Below are 24,819 nucleotides of genomic sequence, written 5' to 3' on the forward strand. Positions count from 1 at the left end.
GGGTTTTTTTTAAATATATATTTATATTTTAGACTTAATATTAGGGGGGGGGGTAATTTTGTGAGTTACAGGTGAGAACATCTGCGTTTCTCATTGAACTCCAATTCCCTCACCTTCAACAAGCTGTAGGCACTATGAGTTTTGAAAGTGTTAGCAACAGTGTGATGGTCAAGTCTAGTCCGGTCAGTCGAGTTACCCTTAATTTCTATAAACTCTTCAACCATAATAAGTATTAGAAAGAGGTGAAACACTCATCGTAATGCATGTTATACTTATGAGGACAGGTTGATCATGTTGAAGGCACCATGTATGGTCCAGAGGAGACAGAAGAAGAGGTGTCACCTGTCACATTTCCCTATCTAGATTCCCACGTGGATTATATTCAGATCTCTATATAAATGTTTTGTGTCATTAAAATATCTTTACACTTTTGTTATCCTTAAATGAGGCAGATGTTACGGGGAGGAACTCCTCAATCGTCTGTTCAGGAAAAACACAGTCACAGAGAAAGAGGTGAAGCTCGGCAGTTACTTGGCGCCTTTATCCTCTTAATATGTGGTTGGTTTGTTTCGATCAGGACTTTGGGGTCTTCGTACCCGGTACGGTATCTGTATGTGAAAATACTTTTAAGCGGATGAATAGAATATACAATACCGTGTATCCATGCTGTGACATCATGTGTGGGGCCTACCTCATACATGAGAACATGCACTGCCGTATCAGGTTTGGCACATAACCCCAGCCCAATCCCCCAAATCTCCATGATGACCAACCTTACCATGTATGAGATCATATGTTCAGTTTAAGGGGTCCTTTAATTTCCGTGTGCTGGTCCAACAATATATGAAAAGTATGTTGTCACTATGTAATTCATTGTTTTTGTAGATTGTTTCAATCAGTTCAATAAATCCCTTTTTCCTTTAAAATTCCTACATTTATTGTAGGGACCTGGTTGATATTATTTTTATCACACATGCTGCGGGTTATATGGCGAATACTTTGTTGACTCAGCCCCATGTCTCTCAGGAATGAGTGGGCGCCGGATTTCATCAATGCGCCCGGGATTGGAGATGAGATGTCCAGGCTCAAAGCGGGATTAAAAAAAAACAACAGATGTCTCCCCTAATGACTAATTGAAAAAAAAAGCTTAACTGTAGAGATATCAGAGACACAAAAAAGTGTTCAAGAGTCTATATGATATTTTGCATTAATTAGTAGACCTAAAAAAAATCGAAAAACACTTCTTTTATCTGCAAAATTCTTTTTTTTAAGTCCAACATTCCATTGGATAGAACCAAGACTTGGAGGGTGTGCTGCTGCCACCTGGTGGCGGTTCTGCTAACTACAGGATATCGTCACACTTTTAGATTTAATCAAATGGAATTTTCATTTTAAATTGAATTCAATTTAATTTCAAGTTAAATGAAATAAAAATATCTACTCATCTTGATCTTCTTATGGCAGGTTAAAGTGTACATCAGACAGATCCTGGAAGCTGTTGCCTATCTCCACGACAAGAACATTCTCCACCTGGATATTAAAGTAAGTGTCATTTATTTGAGATTTTGTTATAAATAACAGAAAATTTGAAAAGCCGATTTTGAGTCCTCTCAGGTGTGTTTTTTAAATTTTTTTTAATTTAGGCCTTGTGTGTAATAGCATAATGTCTCTGTGCAGTGGATTTCGCATATTTAGTGTCCTCACTGAAAAAGAGATCCCTGCAACTGAATGGGGAATTTACCCCGGCCTCTAAAGCAGACGAATGAAATTATGTATAAAAAAAATGATTATGTCTCATATCGTTATAGCAACCGATGGAATAATTTATTTAAAAAACTTCCTGAACCCATACATTTACACCGTGGATAAGCATTAATCGAATTAACAATCACACATTTTTTTCTTTTTAAAGCCTTCAAACATATTGATGGTTCATCCTGACGAAGACAACCTGAAACTCTGTGATTTTGGATTTGCTCAAAAATTAAATACATCTGAGCTTCAGTACTGCAAATACGGCTCCCCGGAGTTTGTTTCTCCAGAAATCGCCTGCCTGTCTCCTGTATCCAAAGCTTCAGATATATGGTAAAAAAAAAATTACAGTATACAGTAGAAACCCCCAACGCTGTATACAGTAATAACCCCCAGCACTGTATACAGTAATATAACCCCCCAGCGCTGTATACAGTAATATAACCCCCAGCGCCGTATACAGTAATATAACCCCCAGCGCTGTATACAGTAATAACCCCCAGCACTGTATACAGTAATATAACCCCCCCAGCGCTGTATACAGTAATATACCCCCCAGCGCTGTATACAGTAATGTAACCCCCAGCGCTGTATACAGTAATATAACCCCCAGCGCTGTATACAGTAATAACCCCCAGCGCTGTATACAGTAATATAACCCCCAGCGCTGTATACAGTAATATAACCCCCAGCGCTGTATACAGTAATATAACCCCCCAGCGCTGTATACAGTAATATAACCCCCCAGCGCTGTATACAGTAATGTAACCCCCAACGCTGTATACAGTAATAACCCCCAGCACTGTATACAGTAATATAACCCCCCCAGCGCTGTATACAGTAATGTAACCCCCAGCGCTGTATACAGTAATGTAACCCCCAGCGCTGTATACAGTAATATAACCCCCAGCGCTGTATACAGTAATATAACCCCCAGCGCTGTATACAGTAATAACCCCCAGCGCTGTATACAGTAATATAACCCCCAGCGCTGTATACAGTAATATAACCCCCAGCGCTGTATACAGTAATATAACCCCCCAGCGCTGTATACAGTAATATAACCCCCCAGCGCTGTATACAGTAATGTAACCCCCAACGCTGTATACAGTAATAACCCCCAGCACTGTATACAGTAATATAACCCCCCCAGCGTTGTATACAGTAATATACCCCCAGCGCTGTATACAGTAATATAACCCCCAGCGCTGTATACAGTAATATAACCCCCCAGAGCTGTATACAGTAATATAACCCCCAGCACTGTATACAGTAATATAACCCCCAACGCTGTATACAGTAATAACCCCCAGCACTGTATACAGTAATATAACCCCCAGCACTGTATACAGTAATATAACCCCCCAGCGCTGTATACAGTAATATAACCCCCAGCGCTGTATACAGTAATATAACCCCCCCAGCGCTGTATACAGTAATATACCCCCCAGCGCTGTATACCGTAATATACCCCCCAGCGCTGTATACAGTAGAAACCCCCAACGCTGTATACAGTAATAACCCCCAGCGGTGTATACAGTAATATAACCCCCCCCAGCGCTGTATACACTAATATAACCCCCAGCGCTGTATACGGTAATATAACCCCCAGTGCCGTATACACTAATATAACCCCCAGCGCTGTATACAGTAATATAACCCCCCAACGCTGTATACAGTAATATAATCCCCCCCCAGCGCTGTAACAGTAATATAACCCCCCCAGCGCTCTATACAATAATGTTGGTCGGTGACAAAAACCTGGTTTTATTTCATTTTGCCCCAATAAACCCCCTTTATCTGCAGACCTGGAGCCGCCGTTGCTGTCAGTCATGTGATATTTTGGGTGACTTTCCCGGCTCAAACACCGCACTGAGCTGATGCTTTATGGCGATGCTAATGAAGTCCGTTCCTCCATAGACTTTCATTAGTCAGAGTGTCTGGCTGGGTGATTAAGACCCACAGGCAGTATTATAAGGAGTCGGGGGGGGGTTGTCTAGCTCAGATAACATTTCCAAAAACTGCTGAAATATTTTAAAAAGAATGAACAAAACACGTGCACTATTAATTTATAAATATATATTATATAATATTTGGTATGAATGCACTCAAGTACACATTTTGCTAACATTTCACAAAAAAGGACAACTAACATAAATAATAAATGGAAATATTTAAAGTGTAAATATTATATATTTAGAATTTAAGTAAAAGGAACATATTTTGAAGTAAATGAGATCAAAAAGCGTAATTATACCAAAAAATATTACTATTATTATTAATAATACAAACACACTGACAAATCTAAAAATTGATACGGATGAAAAGAATAAAAACAATAACACGGGAAAACTACATTGGGGTGAAAGAAAGTGTTTTAGAGAAAGTTTCAATTTTGGGGATAGATGTTTTTTTTTTGTAATTTATTTGAAATAGTTATTTAAAGTGATCTGATCGCTGTCTATATTTCTGTTGTAGGCCCGTCGGAGTGATAACCTATTTATCGTAAGTGGGCTTTTTAAATTAATTTTTTTATTGCAATAACTGTTGTTAAAATGGGCTTATCTACAATCTTTGTCGTAAAAAAGGTGAATTCAAGTACGTTTTAAATTTTGTTACTGCATTTGGAAAAAAAAATAAAAAAAAATATTTTATATATAATATAATATTTATATTTTTTATCTAAAGCGTCTTAATTTTCCACAAAAAATGGTGATTTAATAAATTTAACAGCCCTGATCATGAGCGACGGCACTCTAATGGTGTGTAAAGGACACAATGTAACCTGGTATTGTCGTAATATTGTAACAAAATCAGAAATGGGCAAATCTGTCCCGAGAAATATCTCCTGAAATTTTCCTAAATCACAATTTACTTAATTTTAAACGTGTTCAGCCAATAACATTATAAATTATATATTTATTAAAATATGTTTTATATATTTATTAAAATGAAGTATATCCCTAGAAACCTTCTTAATCCTTATTATTATTTTTGGCCATTATTTTATACATAACAAAAAACGTTTATAAATGCACTTTATTTTTTAAAGACCAGCATCTGGCTTGTCAAGTATTACAAAAAATGCAAAGCTAATCTTACTTAAATAAAAAAATAAAAATATTCTAGCTGTTTTTTTTTTTGACAATAAAAATGTTGGGGGAAAAAATAAGCATTTTGCACAAATTTCTTCCACCCAAATTGTTTTTGGAACATGCTATAGGCTGGCGTATAGAGACAGGTTTAAAAAAGAGCTTGAATGTAAAAGAATGTACGATGCATGAAGCGAGGTGGAACGTACGATAAACAATTCCAATTTCTTTTGACCTCGTAATGTCCCCTCCCCCCCAATGGCGGTTGTTATGTCCTTAGTAGACATTAATTTCCCCTTAAATAACATGAAAGTGCGTTTATTTTTTATTTTTATAGCTTGGTTTGCGCCTCTCCGTTTGCCGGACAGAATGACAGGGAGACTCTACTCAATGTTCAGAGAGGACGCATCAGCTGGAGCTGCCAGGGATTCACTCAACTGAGTGAAGAAGCCAAGGACTTCATGAAAAGAGCCATCCAGATGTCTCCAGAGTGAGTGTAAAGCACCCCGTCCTGCCCTAAAGTCTGGAGTCAATTCTTTCATATGTTTTTTTTTTTATTGTTTATTTTATTTTATTGATTTTTTGTACAGAAAACATATAAATATGGACAAAAAATTGTACTAAAAAAATTCAAACTAAATTCATACAAATTGGCTCTATATACAGTATATATACTATTAACAAAATATTTTGCTACATTTGGAACAAAAATACTTGGCGGATAACGAGTTTGATCCGTTTGGGGAATCCCTCCCTTCATTTTTTTTAATGCTTTGAATCTGTCCTTGTTTGATGTCAGGACACGACCGGCCGCGTTGGACTGTCTCCAGCACACGTGGTTTCAGGTGAGATGTTTTTGCCTCATGTGGAGAGTTTTTCTTTTGTTGTCCTCTGCTCTGATTTAACTTTTATGACATCAATTAAATGAAGGTCCTTGTTGCCAATTCTTTATTAATTCACCTATATTACTTTCCTGCTGTAAAGACTCAAACCTTAATCAGTCGTTAGTCTCGTCTTAGTTTCAGCATCCATATGCCTACCCCATGTATGCTAACCTATAGATCGACCTCACCTCCCTACCTGGGGGAAGGGGGTAGATAGGGCTATATTTATTTATTAGCTGTACCTACCAAGGCTTATATTATACGCCACACTATTCCTGAATTATATATGTATTTAAAATATGTTTTCCTTTGTTATATATATTGTGCGAGTAATGTTTTCTTTCCCAAACTTTGAAAGTGTTTAATTAACCCACATGCCCTCGCCTGAAACACACAAAAAAAGTCACTTGCATTTGCCAACAACTGATACATAAGTGATATTCGCGACCACAACTCTGAAGGGGCTCAGCCAGCCTCAGCCAAAAATAAGAAGCGCTCTATATATATAGTTTTCAGTGTTTAATAGCTGTCTGTTGTTCATTTTCAGGAGGGATCAATTTTACAGGAAACCTGTCGTATCAACATGAAGGGTCTGAAATTCCTTGTTGCCCGAAGCAGGTGGCAGGTGAGAAAGAAGTGAATTCATCAAATGACCGGTATATGGCAGTCACCTGCCTCAAAGAATTTAGCAAGTACTTGGCCAATGGAATATGGAATATGCTGACGCTATATAAATGATAGTAACAAAAATATACTTGTTTTACTAAAAAAATAAGGCAATCTGATACAGTCTTAAAATGATGTATCAGATTGTCTTGATTGTTATATTCTCGTACATGCAGCCCAGAGGTCTTCCTTCACTCCACCTCCTCATGGAACCCAAGGGGGAACATCGACAGATGAAACAGACACCATTTATACATCACGTCCAGTAAAGTAAAGTTTAAATCCCTTTCACCCCCTGTCACACATTATGCTTTCATGCTTTACTGGTGCTTAGTGTAGGTAGTGCTAGCCCCACCATATAGCCAATGTCTTCCTAGGACACCATCGCCAGGTCTTCTCTCCTATTAGTAGGAAGGTTTGAGCAGAAGGAGGGCACCTGGAATTTTCTTTGTGTCTTGGAAACCCAAGGGCCGGTCCTGGTCTGCTTAAAACAAAATTGTCGTCTCAAAGTAGATTTACATTTTTTTTTTTGTTGTTGTTTTTTTTTTATGCCCAGCGTTCTTTGATGTCCTACAAATCCATTCTGGTGATGAGATCTATTCCAGAACTTCTTCAGGGAAAAGTTGAGAGCACCTCGTTGGGGGTTCCTAGGCACTTGGTTGAAGGTAGTAGTTCTTCGTCCACCAGCGGGTCCTCGTCTGATAACGAGAGTGATATCAGTCCCACCGTTAGAGACTGCAATCCTTCACTAGAATTACACTTGTCCATCTTTAAGATGGCCGACCAAGATAGACTTCAAGAACAAGAACAGCATATGTTAGAAATAGAACGTGCTGGAGATGAGGAAGGTCTCGTGCAAGAAATGAAGAAGGGTGACAAAGAGTCAACCCTTACTACCTCTGATATGAATGATAAACGGAAAACTGATGAAGCTGTTGGGTTGGGTGGAAGCAGAATGAGGTTGGAGGAAACCGATGAAATGTTAGTTGACAATGTTCAAACCTCACCGGGGAAGCCACCATTGTTCAAAGCAGCAACCATTGAGATGGGAGACCTAGCTTCACAAAAGGGGAGATCAGGGTGCTTTATTAGAGGTAAATCCACTGACAGTGCATTGACAGGCGACGTTGGAGTCGATAGAACACAAATAGTGTGCGTTCCAAGGCAGAGCATCATTAACAGCACCTTCTACACCCAAGTATCTGAAGGCCCTGGGTCAGCGCCCAGGGAAGGTTCACTGAAAGAGAAAGAATTCATCAGGCATCGCGAACGAGCACGAAGGAGCCTAATGAGAGCAGGATACTCCCCGAAGATTTTGAGCGGTCTACGAGAACCACTGCTGGAACAGTTTGCCATGGAGCAAGGAATCATAGGACATGGTTTGCCACCGACTGGCCAGGATGTCCAGCTGGGCACCTTAAAGAAGTCAATGTCGTTTGATACAGGGAAGGGATCGCTGAGATCTTCTTTCAAAGTTTCTAGCAGAAGCCGATCACTCGATGACAGTAAATCGAGACCCCTAAGTGTCTACAGAGGGCCACTTGTGGAGGAAGAAGATGCTGATGCAATAGAAGATCCACCAAATAAAGTTAACAAATCTGATGTCAGCCATAAACTTTGTTCAAAAGAACCTATATTAGCAGATGACCCAAGTAAAGGGGCAATTGAACCAAACAAAGAAACAATAGAATGGCGGGTGACACAGGATTCTAACCAACATTCTGTGCCTATTTCTATTTCCTCAACTCAAAGACCTCTTTCTGCAGCCACCACTGAGAATGAAAATACAATCATTGCAGTTTTACATCAACACCCACCACAGTATATGGGCTCAGGCAAAGAAGGACCCCCTTCTGCCGCTCACACGGACAGTGAAAGTACAGTAATAGCCTTTGTGAAACAAAGAAACTCACCAATTCCAGAGACAACTCAGCCACCAACCACGCTTTGCCACACAGATAGCAACAAAGACCTGCAAGATGATCCGCAAAGTACAGCGGGAAGAGTTAAATTTACTGTACAAATGATCCCCACTGACAATTCTTACCTGTCCTCCCCAACAGAAAACTTACCCGACTCTGCTCAATGCCAAGAGGGCATCACAAAGGAAAGCACTATGAAAGTGGACACTCAGACGAGTCTTGGGGCCATACATACAGTGCAATTCATTGACCACGAAACGAGTATCGCAGTGATACACCAGGGAGCCAGTGACATTTCATCTGACGCAAAAAGAGATTTATCTTCTGAACAGCAGATTGGTAAGGAATATAATGTTGTAAACATCAAACAGCCAGTTATGGAAACAATGAAAGGTCTTATAACCGGAACCCAGACAACTGGTGGGCCGCTTGAAAAGGGGGGTCCCACGGATGTGCTTGCAGCAGATGTGCCGTCCTGTGAAACTCATGATAGACATCTACAAGCAGCAACCTCCCAGGTCGACGTTGAAGATACTCCTATGGATGGGGTACACCTTAGGCATGCGGACAATAAAACAAAGAGCTGTCGCTTCCCAACATCAGGACCCGATATGAAAGAAACCTTTCTGAAAGGCGACAATGTAGGGGCAGGTTTCCAGTCATCGGGTTACAGTCCAGAGCAGTCCACTGCACTCGACAGCTTAGTGGGTGAGATGACCGATTTGTCGGAGGAGATGGAAGTCTTGGCCCACCAAGAAGACCAGGAGCCTTCTGCAGAGACACCTCCTTTTCCGCTAGCAGATAGTCAGTCGCCAACGCTGGCAGAAATGGAAAGAAAGACATGTATGAGTGAGAACTATTGTGCCATGGAGACGGAACCACCGATAAGGCAGCTCTACCCTTCAAACAATAGGGATATGTCTGAAACCACATCAGTCTCCCAGTGCAGCTTCTACGAAACCCTGTGTCAAGATCAACCCTCTCCTATCCCTCAAGAACAGTTTGAAGAATTCACCACTGAAAGTCTCAGCTCCAGCCGAACGCTTATCTCTCAAACCAGTAGTTCAGGAACAGGAAGGAGATCTGACAATTTCTCCGACTTTGATGAGACGGAGAGGCAGTCCGAGGTATCGTTGGTGGAGATCGAAGAAATACAATATGAGCCTACAACCACCATTTCTGAGCATGCCACGCAAGATGTTAAACCTACACGTTCCCACCTCCTGGAATTGTATGATATCGATGGATTCCCTATAGAAACCTCAGTTGAAGAAGAGGAATTTTCTTCCGAGGTTACAAAATTGAATTGGTCATCATTGACTTCACCGCAGCCTGGCGCATTAAAGCAAAAGGAACCACCATCGGATCAAGAACCTGGGTCTTGTGGTCCACCGCAGTCCTTGCAGCCGTTAGATCCTTGCAAATCCACAGGTAAGGAAAGAAAAAGTTCCAGTTCAAGGAAACGCATCAAACTTTTCCGACCCCATGGGAAGTCTGAGCCAGGAGGAAAGCCTTCAGAGCAAAGTCTCAAGCAGAAAATGAAAGCTTCCGTGGCCAACATTTCCAGGATTATCAAAGGAAAGCAGGGAAACGGCCAAGAAAGAAAAGGAGGTGAGTTACAATGTAACAATACTCTACAGACATTCTCTCTCATTTATCTGTAGTCACGTGACATAAATAAATACGTTTGTTATTATTTAAGGGACTTCGGAAGCGACCAAGGCTGAGTCCACAGACCAAGCGTCCACGGTGGGGTTACCCAGCCAGGCCAAGAAGAAGTCTGCAATCCCTTCACTGAAATTCCCCAATTTAACAGGAAAGGACAAAGGTAAAAAAAAAAGGATGAAATTAATATTCAGCACCCCAGGCAGGAGTTCCTTAGATTTTATATACACTATATGGACAAAAGTATTGGGACACCTGACCATTACACCAACAAGGACTTGATGACATCACATTCTAGATACATAGACGTTAATATGAAGTCGCTCCCCCCCTTTGCAGATATAACGGCTTCCGCTCTTCTGGGAAGGATTTCCACGAGATTTTGGGGAGTTTCTGTGGGATTTTTGCCCGTTCATCCAGTAGAGCGTCTGTGAGGCCAGGCGCTGGTGTTGGACGAGACGCCCTTTGTGTAATATATTATTAAATGGTTCCCTCGCGTGTTTTCCAGCACCGGCCTTTGTGGAGGAGCTCACAGACCAAACGGTCGCTGTTGGCCACTTAGTGACCCTGTCCTGCAGAACTGCCCAGCCCGTGACAGATATTGAATGGTTTAAAGGTAATTATATCTCCATATTAAGTTTTTTCACCCTGACTCTAAAATATTTCCTGTCCGTTTATTTTCCTGCTCTGGATAAACCCGTTTCTACCTTTTTCAAGGTTTAAGTTTCAACACCCCCCCCCCCATCCCAGACCTTTTTAAGACTACATTCTACGTGTTTTATGTCTCTTAAAATGGTCCGTCTTACATCCAAACCCATCTGAGGCTTATTCTAGATTTCTTATCCGTCTTATATCCCACATCAGGTTAGGTTCTAGATTTCTTTTTATGCCCCGCCTCAGACAATGTTCTTTTTTAATTTTCTCTCTCAATCCATTTTAAATTTTGTGTTTCTTACATGATTTTTTTAGCCCCCCCCCCCCCAGTATTTGCCCTCGTCTGAACCCTTTGTAGGTTCTTGGTTGAGGTTCCGTCTCGTTTAGAGACCTAACTTTATTCTTTTCTCCCATCAGATGGGTTACCTATTCACAGCAGCGAGAGAGTCCTCATATCTTCTACCCACAAGAATTACCATCTCCTCACCATTTTGGTCGTAAATTCACACGATCTGGGGATATACGCCTGCGTGGCCGCTAACGCTCTGGGTAGCGCCTCCACCTGCTGCATTATAAAGAAAGCAGGTAGGCTGCACCGCGTCTATCGCACGTTCTTCATCTCCAAGACTCTAAAAGGTGCCGCGGAACCGGGTTTGAGTTTCATATTTGGTTCCTGATACAGAAGGGGTTAAACATCGTCGATTCGGACAATTTGTTTTGAAATGCAGAAAAAGGGGGTTAATTCAAGTAATGTCGTTAGAGGTGGGTTGCTCCCCCGACTGGATGTGACGAGATGTTTCTAATCGCATCCTAAATTCATCCAACACCAGATTGTACAAAATACGCTTATTGGAATCCAAGGTTTTGGCAGGAAAGTGATATTTCCCGGCTGGAAAAATTGTGTTTTTAGGATTTTAGGGTCAATTTAGGGTTGATCTTAGTTCAGCATTTCAATCAGTGGTGTCGTTAGAGGGGGGTCTGCCCCGGGTTCCACTCATCGGGGGGGGGAGGGTATCACACTGTAACACAGTAGCACACAGAGGTCCCAAATTCCCTCTCTCTGAATGTCTCCCTACCTTCTCCACCAACCACTTCCGTGATCCTTTTCCGCAGCTCCGCTTCTTCCCTTGAGCTTTTCCTTCTTCTGTCTTCTTTCTCTGTCCGCTTCTCCCCAGTATCTGCTCCGTTGACCAGGCCTCCCGGAGTACTTCTGCAAAAGGGGCGGAGCCACGACGAGCACCATGTGGACAGCCTCCCCCCGCCCCGTTCCTTCAGTCGGAAGAGAGGGTGTGCGCAAAGGCTCTGCCCCTTTTGCGGAAGTCCTTCATGAGGCCCGGTCAGCGGTGAAGGAAGCGAAAAAAGAAGAACCCTGTCGTTTACTTCTGGAACGGGGTCGATTTATTATTTATCATCAGGGCTTGTTTCATGCTGGGTCTCACGTCTGCGATAAGAGGAACCCCCCCACCAAATTGTAGAGGATGTCAGATAACTGCATGCTGGCAGTGCTGAGGGAACCGGGATCGGTGACCCGACTCTTCTCGCTTTCCATGTCGGCGACGGTCTCTATGCCCGCGATAAAATAATTTTGTCTCTCTCCCCGCAGAGATCCCCTGCTGTCCCACCAGACCGGAAATCGCTCAGGTCTACAAGGACGGGGCGCTGCTTGTTTGGAAGCCGGTGGAATCGAACACTCCCGTGACCTACTTCCTGCAGTATAGGAAGGAAGGTGAGTTCCGGGTGTGAGAACCTGTGATCAATGGCATCCTGTGGCAGAGACAGCATTTTCCAGTTAATTTCCTGTCCTGATTTCCTCTGCCTTTCCCAGACGATAGAAGAGAGATAACTTAAAGGGGAGGAATAAATATGCAGAATCAGAAGTTAAGATGGCTGCATTGTTTTTAAATATGTATACTGCACATTTTAATCTATAAACAAACTTACACGAAATGACTCACTGGATGTTCCGCCACTCCAACCCTTCGAAAGAAAATCATTCGGGAACACTTAATTGTCACCTGACATAAAACCAGACGTCACCATAGAAACTGAAAAAAAAGCTTCTTAAAAGTTTCCGTGTTCGTTTTATTTCATGACAGATCCGCTAAATTCTATAAGATTGTGTCATTAGTGGAACGGCACCTTTAGGAGACACTCCCTGCCTCCCGCGTCCTTTTTGTCGATGTGAATGCCTGATTGTGTCGGGTTTTCTTTTTCTTTGTACGGTGGCATCAGGGGAGGAATGGAGGGCGCTCACCTTGGACATCTCTGACTGCTGCTACTCCACTCATAACCTTAGTGAAGGATACGTCTATTCATTTCGGGTCGCTTGCATCAGTAAAGCGGGAATTGGACCTTACAGCGACCCATCCGCTAGCATCAAGATAAGCAAAGCAAGCGCCGGTGAGTCATTAGAATGCCAGGGCTAAAGCCAAAATTCCCAATGAATGAAATGTAAAAAAGATATTCCCTCTTTTATCAAGAGTTGCAGCTGTACAGGGGAAGCATTTTTTGCTCGCACTCCTGATTTCCTGTTATCTCACTGCAACTTCCTGCTCAGAATAAGCCATTTCCACGAACTGCTGAAAAGGTTGCCGGCGGGAATGAGGAAATTCTGTGTTGATATCTAAAAGGTTTAGATGTGAAATTTCCTGGGAACAGAAATAGATGGGATGAGAACGGCTTTTCAGATCTCTTCTTTTTTAATATCTTTTAAAGATGTTTCTGATTTCATTTCTCCTCGCAGGGAACCTCCGCCTCTCCGGACGCGAGGAGTCGGCAGGCGCGGACGAGGATGCTGGGAGTGAGCAGAAAGTCTCATTACAGATGGCGGGGAGGAGGTAATTGATCTGTAAAGATGTTATAAGTAGCTTTGGACCGTTTATATATTAAATGCTAAAGTCGTCTTCTATCCATTGAGTTATATCTCAGCTACCCTGTGGGTGTGTCATCTTCACTCCTCTATCCCACCCTGTGGGTGTGTCCTCTTCACTCCTCTATCCCACCCTGTGGGTGTGTCCTCTTCACTCCTCTATCCCACCCTGTGGGTGTGTCCTCTTCACTCCTCTATCCCACCCTGTGGGTGTGTCCTCTTCCCTCCGCTATCCCACCCTGTGGGTGTATACTTTTCCCTCCTCCATCCTACCTTGTGGGTGTGTCCTTTTCCCTCGCCTATCCTGTGGGTGTGTCCTCTTCATTCCTCCACCCTGCCCTTTGGGTGTGTCCTTGTCCCACTTGTCACTAATATCATTCAACGTTCAAGGACATGGTTAGCTGTGTTAGAACAGTCTATTTTGAATTTCCTGTTATAACTTAAAAACAGCATATTAACCCCTTCCCTATCACTTAACCCTTACAGCAATATGTCCTCATCACACTATTAACTCACGTCATAATTCCCTTTCTGATCGCTACCTATCGTGCTACAGGGTTTACTTGAACTTTTGCTCCATTAAACTGGCGAGTTGACGGGAACGACCACGTCAGTGATTCTGACCATTAACCCTTTAAGATTTCCTTCCTTTTCTCAGGGGTCGCTTTAGCGTCGTCAGGCAGTGCAGGGAGAAGTCAAGTGGGAGAGCCTTTGCTGCAAAAATCATACCATACAAAGAAGAGACTAAGGAGCCCACCTTGATGGAATATCTCATCCTGAAGAAGTTACGCCATACCAACATAGTCCAATTACACGGCGCGTTCCTGAGTCCCCGGCATCTGGTTCTTATCCTGGAACTGTGTGACGGACAGGAGCTTCTACAGTGTTTATCTTCTGGGTACGGATACTGACGTGTTCCACTTCTGGGTCACATGTTTTCTGGCCATGCGCAGCCACTGCCACCACCTGATAAGTGAGACTATAGGTGTAGCCACTGTAGAGGACACCTCTGTGCCCCCGTCTCCTTTCCCACAGCTCTGCTTCTTCTCTTGACACTTCTTCTGTCTTCGTTTTTATCCGCTTTGTTACAGGGTCACCGTACCCAAGGCTGGGTACCCCTGTTTGAGGGCTGAGGAATCACCAGTCAGTCCCTCATACGGATCGCACTCAGCTATCCACGGATCATCCAGACCACCATTCGTAGTAAACCAAGAAGAACTCTCTTTATTACAAACACACAGAACTTATATACAATCTCAATGCAATGAGTACCGAACCCAACCCCCAATCCCATCAGCCACATCCCATCACAAATCCCATCAGTATACAGGGGATGTATCAGGTGAGGGGATTACAGAATACAATGGGTTCCCCCACCTGTGTTATCCCCCCTGTAGTGCGGGTGCCGTCTGGGCAGACAGGGCTGTGCTGGCTGATTAAGAGCCCCAGCCAGATTATAGGATCGTCTCTTTGAAGGCTGGGGCTGAAGCCACATCAGTCTCTGGGCCGGTTACACAATAAACACAATATAATATATTACCGGGTCACGGTATACAGAACCGGACACAAAAGCACTCCGTGACCCGGCTAAACTTCATATGACACATGAGCCAGCTAGCCTGGCCCTGTCACACGCTTCTCCCCGGATTAAGGTCCATTAACCAGGCCTACCGGAGCGCTTCCACAAAAGGGGGGAGCCACAGGGGCAGCCTCTCCCACGGTCCTCCAATCGAGAGAATTGTGTGCCCCGAAGCTCCAACTTTTGGTGGAAGCGCTCCACGGGGCTTGGTCAACAGAGCTGATACCGGGGAGAAGCGGCCGAAAAAAGAAGAGGCAAGAGAAGAAGCGGATCTTTGGGAAAGGAGACGGGGACACGGAAGAGAGTGCCAGAGAGCGTGAGAGAGTGAGTAAGAGTGTGACAAGAGAGTGTGGTGTGAGTGAGGGTGGATGTTTTTACATTTTGAAGTGGGGGGACCAGGGGTACCAAATATAGGATCTGCCCCGGGTGCCAAATACTCTAGAGAGTAAAAAAAACACCAGATCTTTGCTTGGACTCATCTCTGATTCTCTAGATGTAAAACAAGGTGTGAGGTCTCTTAATCCACCGCTGTGTCTCTGACGCTCTGTGCCGCAGGGTGTCCTATTCCGAGCTGGAGGTCCAGGATTATCTGTGGCAGCTTCTCAGCGCCGTGGAATTCCTTCACTGCAAACAAATCCTCCACCTGGACCTCCGGTCGGAAAACATGATGGTCACCGAACACAAACTGCTGAAGATACTGGACTTCGGAGATGCCAAGTTCTACTCCCCCGACGAGACCGCTCCCTCGCCGACAGACATGGATTACGTGGAAAACATGGGTGAGTCTGGCAACAAGCCAATGGCTCACCTACAAGGGCTCAGTGGGGTCTGTAACAGTGGGGGGAAGGGCAGGTGGGAACGTGACGTTCTATGCCTAACGCCCCCCCCCAGTGCATCATAGCCCCCAATAAAATGGTTGGGGAGGTTAACGTCCTTAGTGTTGTTGACCTAATGCCCCCATATATGATGTCATATCTCACCACTCTGTATAAGAAGACAAAAAAGGGAAGGAGGACTGGGATAGGTAGGGTGGTTGTGAGTGCTTTACTGGCCATGTGAGTGACACTCAGTGTCTTTGTATTTGACTCTTTCAGCTCCAGAGCTATTAGAAGGACAGGGCGCTGTTCCACCTACCGATATATGGGCGGTCGGCATCACGGCCTTCATAATGTGAGTATCAGTTTCAAAGGCAGTTTATGAAAAGCTGAAACGCTCCTGCGACATGGTGGCTCTACTCATATTACACGAGCAACTCCATGTCATACCTCCACACCTTTACTCCAGGTACGAGGGAATGAGGCCCTTCCATACACTGTGGCTTCTATGCGCCAGGGGCCACAGGTGGTCAGGGGATGCCTTACTTCCACCGTTGATGTGAAACGACCCCTATTTTGTGGTTAGACCAGAAACCGACCCGATATTGTGAAGCGGAATTGTGACAGGTCTCTATCGACAAATGATGTCATTGTGCAGGCTATGCAGTCATATTACAGACCGATGTGAGGCAGATCCTCAGATTATGGGACATTCCATGACATGCGGTCACCCCATTTAACTATGGATTGTACCCCAAAAGATGGCCAATAAGAAGTAGGCAAATATTAGTGCTCTGTTGCACATTAGGCAGGCATGGGCCCTCAAACCGTGCTGGTTTTTTTGTTACTCTTTTAATTGTTATTTTTGCCGGCAGGCTGAGCGCTGATCACCCTTTCAGCTCAGAAAATGGATCGGATTTGGAGAAAGCAATCAAAAAAGGACAGATAAAGTTCAGTCGATGCTACGCGGGGTTATCTGGCGGAGCGGTGCGCTTCCTGCAGAGCACACTGTGGTCTAATCCATGGTAACTGCCCCCAAAAATTTACCAGACGGCAACCTCAACACTGACGGACACGCTAAAACGTGTGGTTAGCGGTGTGACTGGGGGCGGGGCTATTTGTGTAACTGAGTGGGACATTTAGAAGAAGAATAATGGGGTTTTAATTACTCCGTTCATTTATAAAGCCGTTCCCTGCTGTTTCTATACACATTATTGGGGTTTTTAGGGCTGTAGAACCCTGCGATCCCCTCATACCCAGCAAACATTCTGACCTCCTAGAAAAGAGGGGCATTGGGGGAGACATGAAGGTTTGGGGAACAATAAGAAACTGGCCAATCCAAACCTAGGAGGTATACTTTTGGGGTCAGGCCTCACTTCCCCCCATCTCAGCTATACTACCTTCCTTAACGAGCAGTAGAGTTAGGAATAACATTACACGGTCAGGAATGGCTTTTGTTTAGGGGGAGGGGGGCAGACATCCCCTTGGCACACTCATCTTTAACTCAAGAGTCTCCGGTTGAATCCTCTGGGTGGCCTATCCGGGGAAATTTGCATACGAGGACGGGTCCGTAAGCGTCAGGACAGGTACTTAAGACGTCTCCGTGTTTGTATTTCAGGGGACGTCCTTCTGCCTCCGACTGTGTAAAGCTGCCGTGGCTGCAGGAGGCCGGACTGACGACATTACAGCCGCCACCGGTCGTCTTCCCCAGCGGAAAACTGAGAAGCTTTTTACAGGAGAGGCGGAAGAAAACTGCGTCAAAGACAATACGCCGGTGAATGTGGCGATCACTGGGAACATTCTGCGCGGCTTCGGAATTAACAGACAAATCATTGTTTATTTGTAAAGGTTTTGCAGATTTCCCCCTATTTTATACACATTTACTCTAATTACCACTAATTAAAAAAAAAAAAAAAGTAATTTTTTGTTTGAAAGTGAAATCCGACTTCCTGTAAGACGTGTGAAGTGCAAGATACTCATTCTCATACTCATCTCATTCTCTATATCACAGTAATAAAGGAGATTTCCGGTCTGGTTCTTAAAGCTAACGTTCCACCTACTGTTAAATTTAACACTTTTCTAACTTTTTCTTATTACCTGCGCTCGCGGGGTATTAATTAGCGGTATATCAAGGGAGACATTAACCATGCGCTGGCTTTAAATTCTCTCGGTTTCCGTATTTCTTGATGCATCGCCGTGAAACTGTTTAAATATGGTGGGTTTCTACAATTGCCATCATCCAGGCCCGTACAATCATGAATGGTGGACAAACATTTTTTGGGGGGTTAACAGTATGCTTTTTAAGTGGAGGCTGTAATCACACTCCTATCATGCCCAGGTTCCAGCATGTACTGGCTGTCTGGGCATGATAGGATATTTATATTAATATTGTTGATTTTTTTGTACTATTTTGGTGTGTTGAAAAAATTCAAATGTAATACCAATATTAACAGCAATCACACTCCTACCATGCCCAGGGAACCAGTACATGCAGTAACCGCAGGGCCTGCAGCATACCCTCTGTTCTCGCTCCGTATGTTTGGTTTTAGGGAACATGGTTTAACCACTTCCAGGATCACTGTATACTCCGCATGTGTTTATATACATATAGAATGTCTTATCTGTATGATTTTGCTAAATAAAGTATTTTGATGATTTAATCGCTCTCCACGCTCACTGTAAACAAACCTAGAATTGTCTGGCGTCATCGGCCCCCATCTAGTCGCCCATTCGTCCTGCTGTAACGACTCAAACCTTAATCAGTCGTTGGTCTCGTCTTAGATTCAGAAGCCGTATGTCTATCCCATGCATGTTTAATACCCTCACCGTATTAGCATCTACCACTTCTGCTGTGAGGCCGTTCCATTTATCTAGCACCCTTTAACTTCTAACCTAGAACAAGCAAAGCGAGCAGTAAAAGATTTTATTAAATTGCCATTTGGGGTCATTCAGACGTACAGCGCCCCGTCACGTTTATTGCAGCAGTTCTGGCTATTAATACACAGAACATTCACGGCCTACATTCCCCAACACGGAGTATTTTATTTTTTAATGCCTGACATATGACATCATATGACATCACGTCCTGTCTCTGGGTACAAGGAGTGGAATGTGCCAGGGATGGGGTAAAAATGACTTAAAAGGCAGTATCAGCTAAGCCGAGTAAACATAACCTACGGAACATTTCATATCATTGTACGCCGCCGCGGAATATGACAGTGCCATACAAATCAATAAATAATGCTGATAAAATGAAAAAATAAATCAGGATGACTCAAACTGATCAAATTCCATTTCAAATTCATCAAGAAAATGAAACAGACGGCGCTGCGGAGACCAAGGAGGCTTCGCTACACTTTATACGCTGTATTTACAGTATTGTAACAATCTGTACATTGATACTTTGTTCTTACACGGAAAATACTTCTCTGCTTCGTGGCGCAGTAGCGAGCGGTTAAGGGCCTAAGCCAGCCTTTGACCTCTGAGCGCTATGAGGCGACAATTCGCTTGGTTATAAAACCGGCTTTATTGGCCATTCTTTCTGTAGAACGCTAAGGCAGGGGACGCTGCGAGACCAATAAAGCAGAGGATTCGTCTTCATATTTATTCCTTTCAACTTTTTGTTGGAACAGAACCGAGATAAGTGGGGGGCCGCGGCGGGGGGGGGGGGGGCTCTGCCACCTGCCCCGGACGACGCTCCCCGTTACCCCTGAGCCCCTTGCTACTGGCGGCTTTTCTACATAATAAAAAGGTAACGAATCCTACAAAATATCAGCGATTACCCCAAAGAATTCTCGAGGGCCCTGGCTTGGACAAGTTTTTTTTAAGCTGCTACCTCACCACGAGACCCTCGCAGACCCCCGACCACAATCATATTTTAAAAAAACAAGGCCCTATAGAGAAAAATCTGGGGGGAAAAATATAAAAAAAATACTCTTGTTGTGGATGTTGAGTGTTGGTGACGTTAAAATGAGTCTATTTTGATCATGTGACCATTAGCCGGGGAGGAACGGAGAAGCCCCCAGGAGTGTGAGAGGCGGAAGACGTCTCTGAGGTAAAGATGAGCGGCGGCCGCCGCGAGGTTTCTTCCCGCCGGGCGGTTAACGAGCGGCTCGGCTGGCGGCGGCGGCCATGACAGGAATGCTTGGGGAGGGCGAGAGGAGCGCGGCGGCCGAAGCCGAGGAGAGTCACGAGTCCTTCGATGTGCGAGATTTCTTAATTTCCTGTTTGTGGCAAAAATAATTCATGGCGGGGGTGAAAAGCACGAAATTCATTTCTAAAACACATTTTACAGCTTTTAGAATTATGGATTAAAACGACCTTTTTAACCCATCGGGAGACAGAAGGGGGAGGAATACTCGCTGTATCAGCCTCTACCGCTTCTGTTGGGAGGCTGTTCCACTTATCTACCACCCTTTCAGTAAAACTTCCTTCTATCCCATCTCAGTCTCTGACTCTCTAGTGTCTCCTGTTATAACTTTTCTCCTCCTTTGAAATAAATTCCCTCCCGTCCTTTATCTCTATGTGTTTAAATGTCTCTCTCCTCTCGCTCGCTCGCTTTCCCATCCCTGCCTCTAGATGAGGTCCGACCGCACCATCCGTTGGGGAGGAAAAACACGTTAAACTTACATCAGCCAGGAGCTCCTTGAGGTCCGCGTACGCCCGATCTAAATCATCGTTGATAATAACCGCGTCGAAGAGTCCGGGTTCCTTACCTTGGAAACAAAAAGACATCACATGGAAGCCGCGTCACGAAGCACCCTGCGCGGAACGCAATTAACGGCCGCCCGGCGGGATTAAAAAAAAAAGGGCAGCCAGCGCCGCAGAATTACGACATCCGGGAAGGGGTTAATACAGACCATGGAGACCACGTTGCGCTGCAGCTGGGGGGCTGCGGCTTCTCCTTAAGGAAAGTATTATAAACATGCGCATTCAGTGTGTTTTCTGCTTCGGCGCGGCTGTCCCGGGGGCATAAACTGTTCCGGGGGCATTAACCCCGCGCGTTACCCAGCTGGGGGCACTCACTGATCTCCATGTCTTCTCTCGCTGCCTTCAACCTCTTCTGGAGACTCTCCTCGGACTCCGTCTTCCGATCTCTCAGCCGCTTCTCCTGCGATATAAAGGGAGGCGGCGTTAATCCTCTAGATTGCAAGCTCGCGAGTCGAGCCCCCGTTCCCCAACGTATAGGGGAATCTTAATAGTCACCAACAGTCCTGTATTTTATCTCCCAGTCCCCTCGCCCCCCCTACTTACTAAAATCTCCACGGACGGCGGCTGAACGGTGACGTAGATGGGGTTGAGGTCGGTCTTCTTGATGCTTTTCACACCCTGCATGTCGATATCCAGGATACAGATCTGATTCCGCGCCTGGACGTCCCGCACCGCGGACTTACTGCGGGAAAAGAGGGCGCCGCCGCACTCGTTACCCCGTTTTACATCAACAAACATTTATTCCACATTTTAGTGTTATTGGTTCTGGGAGTATTTCTTTGAAAAGTTCATCCCCCATAGAAGCCGAGGGCCGGTGGCAGCCTGTGGCAGAACCAGCATATCTGATTAAATCCCCTATTAAAAGCAGCACGGCTAAAAATAGACATTAATAAAAAAATCTTTTTAAACCTTTTTTTTTTTTTTAGAACCATTTTTTTAGGTCGCTCGGAAGAAAGAAGGGAAAATAAAGCAATAATGTCAATTTAGTGAATAGATTTTTTTCTTCATTCTTGGAATTCTTAATGGATATTTGGAACGTTTTGGGTGATATTACTTTAGAAAACCTGACGATTCACGGCACAAACGGGCAAATCACACCTATGAACCTGAATTTTTATAGATTTATTATATTTATATAATTTATTATATAGATATATTTTAATAAACTTATTGTACGTTTCAATAGATTTAGAAATGTATATATTTTAATGGATGTGTTCTTTCTATATATGTTAATAGATTTAAAAATATAACATAATATGAAAATAATAATATTTTATTCTTAGAATAATAATAATAAATAATACTATTAATTAAAATTAATTAGAAAATTAAACACGGAGGTTCCTACTAATTACAAATAGATTCTCCGCTCACAAGAACTTCCCGGCCCTTAACCCTCGGTCTGCCTCAGCCGAGTAATCGGATTACGAAGCAAAGATTTAAGGAATCAGCAAGATATTTTTACTGAGGAACTCGCTATAAAAAGAAATACGTCAAAGAGATGATACAGGAGCTTTTAGTGCGAGTCTTATGCTAAAAAACGGCGGTTAACAGCAGGAATGTCGGTTGTTATGGCGACTGCACCATAAAGTGGACGCCTAAAGCATAAAACACCTCGTCGCGCAGGGATCTGCTTCCCTGATCATCCAGCCGGAGGAAAGATTCTGCTCCTGCCAACCAGCTAATTACCCCGGGGCAATTACCGGGCTCTGCTCCCCGGGGAATTAAGTGGAAAGTCTCCAGGCGCCCAAAGCTACGGAATCAGATCCGTGACGGTTCTCGTCCAGACGCCAGCCCGGGGGCCACAGGCGACCAGGACGTGGAAATCCAGAGTAACGGGGTCCCCGGGGACCCCATCGCCGGCCAGGAGCGATCCCCAGACCACAACTTTTAATTAGAGCTATAAACAAACTGAGCCCTAAGCAAAATATGAAGCAGTTACCATGGAAATGTTGCGTACATTCCGCACTTTACAACTCAGCCCGTCTCTAAACCTGCCCCACCCCCAGAACCCCAAACCTGCATGAACAAAACCCACTGACCTCCAATAAGCCAGACCCTCTGATCTCATAAAACATCCTAAAGCGCACCTCTAAACCCCTCGATTGCCCCGCGCATGAAACCATCTTATTACCCCGATCCGCTTCCTGATAACTTCCAGCTCCTCGGACCCCTCATACGACTCAAACACTCCCCCCAAACTATAGAAACCGCCATCAGAGGAACCATTCTCTAAAGGGGGTCCTAAAATTATTATTAATGTTATTTATTTTATAGGGGGAAAAAATAAAAATACCTTCCTAAATATAAAAAAATATATAAAGAAATGATAAATATTTCATAAAACGCGAGCAAAGCTCAGAAATTATTTTTTTCAAATAAAATTCAAAATTTCCTGGGGGTTTATAGCACTTAAAAGATTTTTTTGGTCTTTTCCTGCAAACTTAATACCTAAATTAATGTGATTATATATATATTATACACACACAGAAATAAACGTATCTTAATGAATTATTTGGGGGAAAACATGGGGTATTTTACCTGGTCCCATACATGTTCCCGGAGAACTGCGCATGCTCCAGGAATTCCCCGTTATCAATGGCTTCCTGCATCTCCCCCCGTGTCACAAAGTGATAATCTGCCAAAAGAAAACATTTCCAATAATTACTCTGCATAAAACCCAAAGAATTAAGGTTAATTTCACCCGAAACACAGGAATGGATAATAAATTATTATTAATACTAAATTTATAAAACAAACACATATTAGCAGATCTCCTATTTTATTATTTGTTTCTTTCACATAAAAACACAAAAGTTGTTTTTTTTTCCCAGTTTCTATATCAACAGCCAATCAGCGCCTGCTTCTCCGTCACACGGCGATTAAGCGTTCCCGACACAAATTAGGAATGGGTTGAATTTTGAGTAAAGGAGTTTTGGGAAAGATTTAGTGATTAGAAATAATTCTTTTTTTTGAGGAGTCATTTAATTAAACACCCCCCCCCAAATAAAATCGGCAAGCGTTAGCGGGGCGGCAGCATCAGCGTTCTCAGCGCACGTTACCTTTTCCGTTCGTCTCCCCCGGTCTGGGCTGTCTGGTGGTGTCTGACAAAAAAATCAAAACATAATTAAATATTACATGAAAATAATACGAAATATTTTAACAAAACGCTCCAAGTTGGCGGTTATAAGAAACCTGAAAACCAATAATGTCTAAACTGGAGCAAATAGACCCAAAAATGCTTCAGACAACGGATTTCCCTTCCTGCCCATTGATCGGCACTTCTCCTTCTCCATGAATCTGTCTGCTTTATTCATGGAGTACTTTTGCAAAAGGGAGGGGCCATGAGTGATTGCCCCTCCCTAAAATGGGGGGGGGGTGAGGCTCCGCCCCTTTTCAGAAGCGCTCCGGGAGGTGAAGTTAACGGGCTGGAGAGCGACGAAGAAAGAGGAACAAGAAGAGGATCTGCGGGAAAGGAGACGAGGACAGCGGAGGAGGTGGAGAGACATCGAGAGCGAACGAGTGAAGAAAGAAAAAAAAAAAAAAAAAAAAAAAAAAGCAACAAAATGCAAATATCACATTCTATAAAATTAGCATTTTGTGTAAATCTAATAATTACCAAGATAAGAGAATCTTTGCATCAAATAAACATTTTTTTTCAGATTATAAAACACACTAAAGACAGTCCCTGGTCAGTAAACGTTCCCGCCGGTAATCTATATAAATAGCGACTAGAATAACTATTATTAAAAAAATTATAATTGATACATTTAAGAAAAACACATTCTTGGAATAATTACTGATGGTTAAACGTCATCGAGCTCAGATACGAAACGTCATTACTACATGGAAATAATTAGTGCATTTTTTATTTTATTTATTTTATTATTATTTTATTTTTTTTATTTACGGATTTTCAGTTAATTTGTTTTTAGCAAAAATAATGTTTTATATATATAAATAATAATAAAAATAACTTCAAAAAGTTAAGACAGATTCTATTTTTGGAGTAAAACCCATTATTTTGGGGCGATCGCTTCTCTTTTTCCTGCTTCCTCAGGAAAGGGGGATAAAAAGTGATTCCGGAGATACTCACGGGAGACGGAGAATCCAAAGACCCCTTCGTACTCTCCGAGCAGCATCTTCAGCAAGGTACTCTTTCCGGCCCCTGAGGGCCCGCTCAGCACAACCGGCCTCGGTCCTGACAT

General features: G+C 43.5%; 2 protein-coding genes across 2 annotated transcripts in view; one reads left to right on the forward strand and one right to left on the reverse strand.

The window, feature by feature from the left end:
• LOC149276799 (obscurin-like) overlaps positions 1 to 17,676 on the forward strand; it is a 163,136-nt gene extending 145,460 nt beyond the window's left edge. Inside the window, 19 exon segments of the mRNA XM_089503251.1 lie at positions 453 to 513; positions 1,465 to 1,542; positions 1,913 to 2,085; positions 4,231 to 4,257; positions 5,182 to 5,334; positions 5,644 to 5,689; positions 6,276 to 6,353; positions 6,951 to 9,747; positions 10,490 to 10,597; positions 11,053 to 11,220; positions 11,811 to 11,922; positions 12,261 to 12,361; positions 12,868 to 13,035; positions 13,379 to 13,472; positions 14,163 to 14,402; positions 15,639 to 15,862; positions 16,178 to 16,253; positions 16,774 to 16,923; positions 17,517 to 17,676. Coding sequence (XP_089359377.1) covers positions 453 to 513; positions 1,465 to 1,542; positions 1,913 to 2,085; positions 4,231 to 4,257; positions 5,182 to 5,334; positions 5,644 to 5,689; positions 6,276 to 6,353; positions 6,951 to 9,747; positions 10,490 to 10,597; positions 11,053 to 11,220; positions 11,811 to 11,922; positions 12,261 to 12,361; positions 12,868 to 13,035; positions 13,379 to 13,472; positions 14,163 to 14,402; positions 15,639 to 15,862; positions 16,178 to 16,253; positions 16,774 to 16,923; positions 17,517 to 17,676 — 5,014 coding nt within the window.
• Positions 17,677 to 20,085: 2,409 nt separating this feature from the next.
• Positions 20,086 to 24,819, reverse strand: LOC149276800 (guanylate kinase-like). Its single transcript, XM_089503268.1, has 7 exons — positions 24,708 to 24,819; positions 23,674 to 23,715; positions 23,153 to 23,249; positions 21,152 to 21,290; positions 20,924 to 21,008; positions 20,528 to 20,613; positions 20,086 to 20,121 (listed from the first exon to the last, which is right to left on the reverse strand). The coding sequence occupies exons 1-7, from the start codon at positions 24,817 to 24,819 to the stop codon at positions 20,086 to 20,088; spliced, it is 597 nt and encodes a 198-aa protein (XP_089359394.1).

This window comes from Sceloporus occidentalis, unplaced genomic scaffold, assembly GCF_023333645.1.
Source record: "Sceloporus occidentalis isolate IW3139 unplaced genomic scaffold, rSceOcc1.0.p SCAF_224, whole genome shotgun sequence".
Classification (NCBI taxonomy): Eukaryota; Metazoa; Chordata; class Lepidosauria; order Squamata; family Phrynosomatidae; genus Sceloporus; species Sceloporus occidentalis.

Bases quoted from the DNA above. Each gene is read 5' to 3' on its own strand.
- LOC149276800 (XM_089503268.1), bottom strand. From the start codon at position 24,819: ATGTCAGGACCGAGGCCGGTTGTGCTGAGCGGGCCCTCAGGGGCCGGA. The intron at 21,009-21,151 runs GTAAGTAGGGGG...TTTATATCGCAG, and splicing joins CGCCGTCCGTGGAGATTTTA to GAGAAGCGGCTGAGAGATCG. The intron at 20,122-20,527 runs GTAAGTTTAACG...TGCCACAAACAG, and splicing joins TCAAGGAGCTCCTGGCTGAT to GAAATTAAGAAATCTCGCAC.